This window comes from Protobothrops mucrosquamatus, unplaced genomic scaffold (assembly GCF_001527695.2).
Source record: "Protobothrops mucrosquamatus isolate PMUCROS unplaced genomic scaffold, P.Mucros_1.0 scaffold739, whole genome shotgun sequence".
Taxonomy (NCBI): Eukaryota; Metazoa; Chordata; class Lepidosauria; order Squamata; family Viperidae; genus Protobothrops; species Protobothrops mucrosquamatus.
Genome location: NW_015387012.1, coordinates 127,673 through 137,909, shown reverse-complemented (window position 1 = coordinate 137,909; position 10,237 = coordinate 127,673). Strand labels below are relative to the sequence as shown.

General features: G+C 43.0%; 1 protein-coding gene across 1 annotated transcript in view; it reads left to right on the top strand.

The window, feature by feature from the left end:
- LOC107289646 (alpha-2-macroglobulin-like) overlaps positions 1-10,237 on the top strand; it is an 89,538-nt gene that overhangs the window by 41,153 nt on the left and 38,148 nt on the right. The window contains exons 17-18 of the mRNA XM_029284586.1: positions 1,028-1,112; positions 6,004-6,172. Coding sequence (XP_029140419.1) covers positions 1,028-1,112; positions 6,004-6,172 — 254 coding nt within the window. The remainder of the gene's footprint in view (positions 1-1,027; positions 1,113-6,003; positions 6,173-10,237) is intronic.

The window sequence follows — 10,237 nt, the reverse complement described above, 5'->3', positions numbered from 1 at the left end:
GGGAAGGATAATAATTACAACCCTACTAGGTAGTTTGACAGTGTTGTGGGAATTAGTTGTTTAGCAAAGTGATGACATGGGGGGAAAACTGTCCTTGTATTGCACTTGTTTTGGTGTGCAATGCTATATGGCAGAGTTCCCCCACCTTACAGGGTTGGCAACCTGGAGTGGGGGGAGGGGAGAAATAAGGGATGGTTTTGTGGGGGGTGAACACACACATACGTGCACACGAGCACCAGTTGCACAAGTGGGGCCATGAGCACTTCCGCACATGGGGCTGCAAGCGCCTGCAACACTTGCACGAGTGGGGCTGTGTGTGTGTGTGTGTGCGCACATACACACGTACTGTCTAGCCACTCACATGGCCTGATGGCCAATAGCCTGTGGCCTGGTATTGGCCATGACCCACAGATTGGGGACCCCTGTCCTATAGCATCATCTTGAGGGAAGAAGTTGAAGCAATTTATGTCCAGGATATGGGGGATCTTTAGATATTTTCATAGCCCTCTTACTGGCTCGTGTAGTATACAGGTCCTCAATGGAAGGCTGGCTGGTAGCAGGCTGGCAACTAAACAGCTTAGCTGATCTCAAACAGTGAAGAAAGTTTGGACTTGCTTGGAGGATAGGAAACCTTCAGGAGATTCAGGATTATAATTTAGGTTGAAAAATCTACCTTGATGCAAGTGACGGCAAACTCCTTCCATACTGTTCCCAAAATCACTCGATGGATGTCTCCCCAAAAAATCCACCAAGAATTGAATTTGACTTGAGTCCTTACCTTTGATTGGTTAGGTAACAGCATCTAGGAGGCCACCAGGAAACCCCAGGGTTATAGGTTAGTTGATTTACAGTGATAAATAATTTCCCGGCAGTTGCTGGAAAAGTCACAAGACATGAATTTAGCTGTAAGAATATTGGAATTTTACCCCTAGCATTCACCTTGGAGTTTCAAAAAAAAAAAAATTCATTTGGGTCTGTTCATACTTTTTGAAATGTTTCACTGTGACTTCTTCATTTCCTTTGACAGGACTTGGGTTTAAAAGTTTTTACTAGCACTAAAATACGCAAGCCGAATATATGTCGGGTTACCCCATTTTTTCCACGCTATTATGGTAAGTATTTGACCTACTGAGGGCTGAAACAATGGGATATGTGCTCTGGAAATACAGTTAGTCCTTGACTTACGGCCACAATTGACCCCATAAATTTCTGTTGTTAAGTTTGTTAAATGAGTTTTGCCTCATTTTACGACCTTTCTTGCCGCACTGCAGTCGATACGTTAGTAACAGGGTTGTTAAGTGAATCTGGCTTCCCCGTTGATTTTGCTCACCAGAAGGTTGCAAAAGGGGATCACGTGACCCTGGGACATGGCAACGATCATAAGTATGAACCAGTTGCCAAGCATCGGGATTATGATCACATGACCACGGGGATGCTACAAGGGTCGTAACTGTGAAAAACAGCCATAAGGGCAACCTGTAAATGTAGTAGTAGTGGTAAATACAGGTACTCCTTGACTTACGACCGTAGTGGCACAGTGGTTAGAATGCAGTACTGCAGGCTACTTCAGCTAATTGCGGACTGCCAGCCGTTCGGCAGTTCAATTCTCACCGGCTCAAAGTTGATTCAGCCTTCCATCCTTCCGAGGTTGGTAAAATGAGGACCCAGATTGTTGGGGGCAATAGGCTGATTCTGCTGTAATGCTATGTGAAGTGGTATATAAGTCTAAGTGCTATTGCTATTGCTATTGACTCAGCCTTCCATCCTTCTGAGGTTGGTAAACTGAGGGCCCAGATAGTTGGGGCAATATAGGCTGACTCTGTAAACCACTTAGAGAGGGCTGTGAAGTGGTATATAAGTCTAAGTGCTATTGCTATTGCTACGACCACAATTGAAGCCCAATTTTTCCATTGCTAAGCAAGACAGTTGTTAAGTGAGTTTTGCCCCATTTTACCACCTTTCTTGCCGCAGTTATTAAGTGAATCACTGCAGTTGTTATGTGAGTAACACAATTATAAAGTCAGTCTGGCTTCCCGATTGACTTGGCTTGTCAGAAGTTTGCACAAAGGGACCACATGACCCTGGGACACCGCAACCCTCATTAATATGGGCCAGTTGCCCAGTGCCCGAATTTTGATCCCATGACTGTTGGAATCAGTGACCAGTCATTGCAGGGTGCAAATATGGCTGACTGCCTTTGCAGTGTTTATTCTTTTATACAGGTATTCCAAATAGCATAGAGTAACATGGCATCAGCATAGCAACAACAGTTCTATTGGTCAAACCCCTTGCCAATCCTTAAGAATATACCAGCTAGGAGGCCCCAGCCAGGGAGCAGTTTTCTGCCACATCCTGTTGATGTAACCTAGCTGATATCATGTGAACCAGGTGATATCATGTACCAGCCTGGGGTAGTTTCCCACATTGCCATGGCAATGTGAACAGATGAGATCATGTAGAGAGAAGAGGCATGCAGGCTTTGGAGGGACAGTTTGCTGCTCACGACCTCTACCTGACCCCTATCTCTACACATGACTATGCTGCAACAGTTATAAGTGTGAAAAACGGTTGTATGTTTTTTCAGTGCTGTTGTAACCTCAAATGGTCACTAAACGAAAAGTTGTAAGACGAAGACCACCTATAATTGTTGTTGCGACTGTTTATCACCACTATCCCAAACTGATTAAAAAAGGATAAACCATCATCAATATCGACTCCAGTTCTGAACAGAATTATAATTAACTCTTAAAGACCCTTCAGAAAATTGTTTTCACAACTGTTACAAAAAGTCATTGGGATATTGTTGTTGATATGATGAGTCTGAGCATATGCAGCTTGAATAATGGATAGATCCTGCACAGGGTAGGGGTTGCATTGGAAGATTTCTATGGTCCCTTCCAACATTGAAATAACTGATGTTCTGAGCAACACTAAATGCTCAGAAGTTTCTTTCTGTAAATTTAAGAGGCATTAGCCATAGCATTTAGCAATAGCACTTAAACTTACATATCGCTCCATTGTGCTTTATCGCACTCTCTGAGCAGTTTACAATGTCAACATGTTGCCTCCAACAATCTGGGTCCTCGTTTTACCGACCTCAGAAGAATGGAAGGCAGAGTCATCCCCGAGCCTGTCAAGATCGAACTTCAGACTGTGGGCAGAGTTAGCCTGTAATACTACATTCTAACCACTGCACCATCAAGGCTCTTCCTTCTAAAGAACAACAAACAGCTGTGTGTTGGATCAAACCAACAGCTACTGTTGCCCACGTTTTTCATATTGGACAACCAGAGTGGTGGGAGTTGGGCAGCAGGAGATGGAAACCCACTCTTCTCCCACCAGTGAGCATTTGGAATTAATGTTTCTCCCAAATCAGAGGTAGCATGGAATCTTCAGGACTGATGGCCCTTGTTGGCCAGAACTTCTGTGAATTTATCTAATCTTCTTTAAAGCCACTCAAGTTTATGGTCACTGCCACGTCTTGTGAAAACACAGTTCCCCAGCTTAATTGCGTGCTACGTGAAGAAGTGCAATCCTTTTGAGTAACGGAGTTGGAAGGGACCTTGGAGGTCCTCTAATCCAACCTCCTGCTCAAGCAGGAGACCCTATACCATTTCAGACAAATAGTTGTCCAATCTCTTCTTTAAAACCTTCACTGTTGGAGCTCTCACAACTTCTGGAGGCAAATTGTTCCACTGATTAATTGTTCTCACTGTCAGGAAACTATTTCTAGGTTGCTTCTCTCCTTGATTAGTTTCCATCTATTGCTTCAGGGGCTTTGGGGAATAGGTTGAGCCCCTCTCATCTTTGGGGCAGCCCCTTAGATATTGGAACACTGCTATCCATGTTTCCTCATAATAAGACTCAATCTTTTTTTTTTTTGCCTCCAAATGAGGCACTAGGTCTTATTTTCGGGGTAGGTCTTACTCACCTCCAGCACCGACAGCCCTGCCCAGCAGGTCCACTTCTTCTGGGGCCGAGGTTCTGCAGCTGTATTTGGGCCTGCATTTTGCAGTCAGGCCTTTCCAAAAGGCCTATGCAGCTGAATACCGAGGTATGGATTCAATCCATAGCTCAGTCCTCGGCCATATAGGTCTTGCAGAACCAAGCTATGGATTGAATCCATACCTCAGTTCTTGGCTGCGGAGGCCTTCCAGAAAGGCCTCTGATTGAGAAATGCAGGCCTGGCTGCAGAAGAAGTGGGCTGGCAAGGAGAGGCCTGGCTGCAAGGTAAGTGAGTGCGAAGCACATGGGGAAGATCCACACCCCTACCCCTGTCCTAGCTTGATTTTTTGGTGTGTGCCTCACCCCAAAATGAGGGCTCATTTTTTGGGTAGGGCTTATATTAGGCCCACCCCCAAAAATCAAGCTAGGGCTTATTTTGGGGGTACGCCTTACTTTTGGGAAAACACGCAGTGGTGGAAACACGCAGCATCACCACCAGATGCATCCGTAGCTGGCTGAACAGCCATACTCAGCGTGTGGTCCTCAATGGAACCGCATCTACATGGAGGGAAGTGTGTAGTGGGGTGCCCCAGGGCTCTGTTCTGGGCCCAGTGCTCTTCAACATCTTCATCAACGATTTGGACAAGTGGATAGATGGGGAACTCATCAAATTTGCAGACAACACCAAGCTGGCAGGAATAGCCAACACTCCAGAAGACAGGCTTAAGATACAGGAGGACCTGGATAGACTTGAACACTGGGTGCTATCTAACAAAATGAAATTCAATGGTGAAAAAAGTAAGGTTCTACATTTAGGCAAGAAAAACCAAATGTACAGGTATAGTATAGGGGGTACCTTGCTCAATAGTAGTAACTGTGAGAGGGACCTCGGAGTCCTAATGGACAATCACTTAAATATGAGCCAGCAGTTTGCTGCAGCTGCCAAAAAGGCCAACACAGTGCTAGGCTGCATTAACAGAGGGATAGAATCAAGATCACATGAAATATTAATACCACTTTACAATGCCTTGGTAAGGCCACACTTGGAATACTGCATCCAGTTTTGGTCACCATGATGTAAAAAAGTTGTTGAGACTCTAGAAAGAGTACAGAGAAGAGCAACAAAGATGATTAGGAGATTGGAGGCTAAAGCATATAAGGAACAGCTGCTGGAATTGGGTATGTCTAGTTTAATGAAGAGAAGGANCAATATCTCAGGGGCTGCCACAAAGAAGAGGGAGTCAAGCTATTCTCCAAAGTGCCTGAAGGCAGGACAAGAAGCAACGGATGGAAACTAATCAAGGAGAGAAGCAACCTAGAACTAAGGAGAAACTTCCTGACAGTTAGAACAATTAACCAGTGGAACAACCTGCCTCCAGAAGCGGTGAATGCTCCAACACTGGAAGATTTTAAGAAGAGACTGGACAGTCATTTGTCTGAACGGTATAGGGTTTCCTGCCTGAGCAGGGGCTTGGATTAGATGACCTCCAAGGTCCTTTCCAACTTTATTATTATTGTTGTTGTTGTTGTTGTTGTTGTTGTTATTATTATTATTATTATTATTATTATTATTATTATTATTATTATTATTATTATTATTATATACCTGAACAACTGGTTCTCTTATTCGATGCAGGCCTGGGCCTCTGAGGCCTAGAACAGACTTCCAGAAGTGGCATCCATGCACTTCTGGTAACCCGTTCTAGGCCTGGGAGGCTTGCTCCAGGCCTCCGAGGCTTAGACTGGACTTCTGGAAGCCAGCCAGTTCTCCGAATGCAGCAAAATTTAGCTACCGGTTCTGCTGAACCGGTGCGAACCAGCTGAATCCCACCACTGGAAACACGGTATCATGTCACCCCCTAGTCCTTCTTTTCAAAAGAAGAAGTTCTCCAGCATGAATTTGTAGAACTCATCTCCAGGAAAGTTTGGGTGACGGACACTCATTTGTATGGTTTTCAAGGAGATGCGATGAGTTCCTGCAGATCAGGTCTACAGAGGCTACTTACAAATAAGATGGAATGCATGTACAGTAAATTCTCTCATATTCTTTCCCTCTAGATTTTGCCCCTGTACCATTGTCAGGTGCCCCAGGACCGATGGCTTTTCCAGGTGCTTACCGCTCATTTAGTTCTCCCATGATCATGACCTCTGCCAATGTAATTACGCCTGTTGAGACTATCAGATTGGAGTTCCCTGAAACCTGGCTATGGGATTTGGTGATAATAGAGTAAGTGGTGATGCCAGGCTGCAAAAAGCAGGCCATTCATTGATAAAGCTTCTCAGAAAATATTCCCTTATCTGCTGCCGCCTATCTGTTTAAGCCAGGGGTAGTCAACTTTGGTTCTTTTATGACTCGTGGACTTCAACTCCCAGAATTCCTGAGCCAGCTGTGCTGGCTCAGGAATTCTGGGAGTTGAAGTCCACGAATCATAAAAGTGCCAAGGTTTAGTACCCGTGGTTTAAGCTATATTACCCCAACCTGCAGGTTCTTTGCAGCATCGTGGTGATGTGGTATAAGCCACATCCTTTTCTCAGGTGTGTTGTGACAACCTTGGAGATATCAGCCAGAAGCCCTTAAGAGAGTCTCAGGTGTAGATGCTTATGTTGAGTTCAGGGAGGTAGAAAATATTAGAAAGAAACTCCAACGGGTTCCCTTGGCTGTAACAAGTTTAATAATTAAATTTTTTAATTGATTTTCCAGTTTTACATTTAAATATTTGAAAAGCAACGTGGCAGCTGGGTTGGTTCATAATTCAATAACATACAAATTTCTTTAGTACAGATCACTAGCTACTACGTTAAATATTTCCTCTCTTTTTCCCTTGGCATTTACTGTCTCACATTTAAATTAATACAATTCTTATTATATCAATTTAATACAAATAATTTTTTTACATTTATCAATAATTTTTAGTTTATACATATCTTAGTCATTTTAACATTCAATCTTTCTAGACAATCAATGCCCTGGTAGGTATTGAGAGAGAAAAAGAGGAAGTATTAAATGTTGAAATGACAGAAATTTTGGTTATTAAATTTAGATATTTGGAAATTATTAGAAAACTAGCTGTACCCGGCCACACGTTGTTGTGGATCAGTCGGGTTAAATGGAAAAGAAGTGTGTTGCTTTTACGTCCAACAGATGGTGCTGTTTTTCAAAAAAGCATGTTTTTACCTGTCACAGGTGTGACATCTATATAATAGTAGGTATATAAAAACATGCGCGTATTCAAATGCAATGTTGTGTCAAAAATTCAAAGCAATCAGTGAAGAACTTTCGGAGATTTAAGATTTTGAACAAATGAACATTTACATTTTTATTTATATAGATAAGAATATTATATCGTATTATTAATCAGCTGATGTAAGATCTTGGGATGAATTGTGATAAAGGGAATCGGGGTTATTTAAAAATTGGAAACTATAAATATTAAACATTAAAAAATTTAATAATTTAATTTAGTTGAAATTGAAATAGTCTATATCAGGAGTGTCAAACTGCCGGCCCGTGGGCCGGATGCGTCACGACGAATCCGCACCCACCCCACTGCCGGCAATTTGCAAAAAGCTTCAATACGTCGTGCGACATCACGTGACATCACGAGTTTGACATGTCTGGTCTATATGGTAACAGAATCTTGCAAGCCTCCTGTATTTTCCCTCCCTTTTTATACTCCATGGTATTTGGAGGAAGATAGTCTAATAAGTCTACAGAGATGTTCAGTCATCAAGGTCATAGTTGTCCCAAAGATGCTTTTTCATGAGGCAACTGGACTTTCTTGTTTTTCTTTGAAGATGTTTCGTTTCTCATCCAAGAAGCTTCTCTAGCTTCAGCCCAGAGTTGAAGAAACCTCTTGGATGAGAAGGGAAATGTCTTCAAAGGAAAACAAGAAAGTCCAGTTGCCTCGTGAAAAAACATCTTGAGTTGAGTCTAATAATTTTCTAGCTACTTAATGGCTTCTGGATGGCTTCTTCCAAGGTTGTCTTTTGTTGTTGTTGTTGTTGTTGTTGTTAGTGGCGAAGTCGTGTCTGACCCATCGTGACCCCCATGGACAACGTTCCTCCAGGTCTTCCTGTCCTCTACCATCTTCTGGAGTCCATTTAAGCGCACTCCTACTGCTTCAGTGACTCCATCCAGCCACCTCATTCTCTGTCATCCCCTTCTTCTATTGCCCTCAATCTTACCCAGCATTAGGCTCTTCTCCAGTGAGTCCTTCCTTCTCACTAGGTGGCCAAAGTACTTGAGTTTCAACTTCAGGATCTGGCCTTCTAAAGAGCAGTCGGGGTTGATCTCCTCTAGGACTGACCGGTTTGATCGCCTTGCAGTCCAGGGGACTCACAGGAGTCTTCTCCAGCACCATAGTGCAAAGACCTCAATTCTTTTGTGCTCAGCCTTTCTTATGGTCCAAAGGTCGTCTTTATGGTTCTTTAAAGACTTCAAGGATGCTCTGGTCATTTTGGCAAGAGTAGCGACACAAACAGGGGCCACAGAAACTACTGATCCTCAGATACAATGAGTTCCCCTTATGGGATTTCTTTCAAGGAGATGTCGGAGACATTTTAATTTCAGTTCCTGCATTTTTCAGGGGGTTGGAATCAACAGCTTAATTATGACATTGATTTCATGAACCTTTTGAATTGACTTTTCATTACTGTTACGCTGTTTTTGTCATTAGAAAACCACATTGCAAACTACTGAGAACTGAAGATGTTAAATGGTAACAAACCTTTGGGTTGTGTGTTGGTTAAAAGTGCAAACTGATGCTCCCATATTCAAGTCCTAACTAAATTAATTTCTCTCCCTTGCATCTGTCTCTTACTTTCAGCTGCATCCATGGGAACTGAAAGCCCCGCCCCTTTTAAATCAGGCAATAAATGGGCGAGGATTTGATTCACCCCCCAATCTTAGATATCATCTTGACCTTTTTTTCATTCTCTCATCGAGGTTCCCGTTGGGTGCAGTTTTCCCCCCATGAACAATTCCATCAATCCCATTTGCTTCAGTTCTTAAATTTTTATCCTTTTTGGGAGGCCAAAGAAATAGGAGTTGCTTTAGAAAAAAGACCAATTAAGAAGAGCAACTAAGATGATTAAAAGTCTGGAGACTAAAACACATGAAGAATGGTTGCAGGAACCGTTTCAATGGATGGAAACTAATCAAGGAGAGAAGCAACCTGGAATTAAGGAGAAACTTCCTAACAGCGAGGACAATTAACCAGTGGAACAGCTTGCCTCCAGAAATCGTAGGTGCTCCATCACTGGAGGTTTTTAAGAAGAGACTGGACAATCACTTGTCTGAGATGGTATAGGTTCTCCTGCTTGAGCAGGGGGTTCGACTAGAAGACCTCCAAGGTCCCTTCCAGCCCTGTTCTGATTCAAAAAGAAAATAAAAATCCCCAAATGATTTCAGAAACTTATTTGAAAGTACAATGCAAAGGCAAGTGGTTCTTGTTTAATGATCCCTCATTCAGTGGTTGTTTAAACTTAGGACCATGCTGAATGACTGCTACTTATGACATGTCCTCAAAGTTTTGGCTGTTTTCAGTGTCCCCATGGGCACATGATCGCAGTTCAGATGCTTGGCACCTGGCTCGCAGTTCCGACATCACAGGGTGCCACTGTCATTTGTAACCTGGCTTCTTATAACCATAATCAATAACAGAATGACAGAGTTGGAAGGGGCCTTGGAGGTCTTTTAGTCCACCCCCTGCTCAAACAGAAGACCCTATACCAGGGGTAGGCAACCTTGGCTCTTTTATGACTTGTGGACTTCAACTCCCAGAATTCCTGAGCCAGCATGGCTCAGCATGGAAACCTCTCCCTTTCCCCTTAGCATGGCTGGCTCAGGAATTCTGGGAGCTGAAGTCCACGAGTCATAAAAGAGCCAAGGTTGCCTACCCCTGCCCTATACCCATTTCAGATAGATGGTTGTCCAATCTCTTCTTAAAAACCCATAACTTCTGAAGACGTTCCATTGATTAATTGTTCTAGCTGTCCGGAAATTTCTCCTTATTTCTAGATTGGTCCTGTCCTTGATTAGTTTCCAACCATTGGTTCTTGTTCTGCTTTCAGGTTCTTTGGAGAACAAGTTGTCTAAAAGCCAACATGGGTTTGTCAAAAACAGATCATGCCAGACAAACCTTATTACATTCTTTGACCAAGTGACAAAATTAGTGGATCAGAGGAATGCTGTGGATATAATTTACTTGGACTTCAGTAAGGCATTTGATAAAGTAGACCACAACCTACTACTCGATAAGATAGAAAAATATGGGTTAGACAGCATCACCAC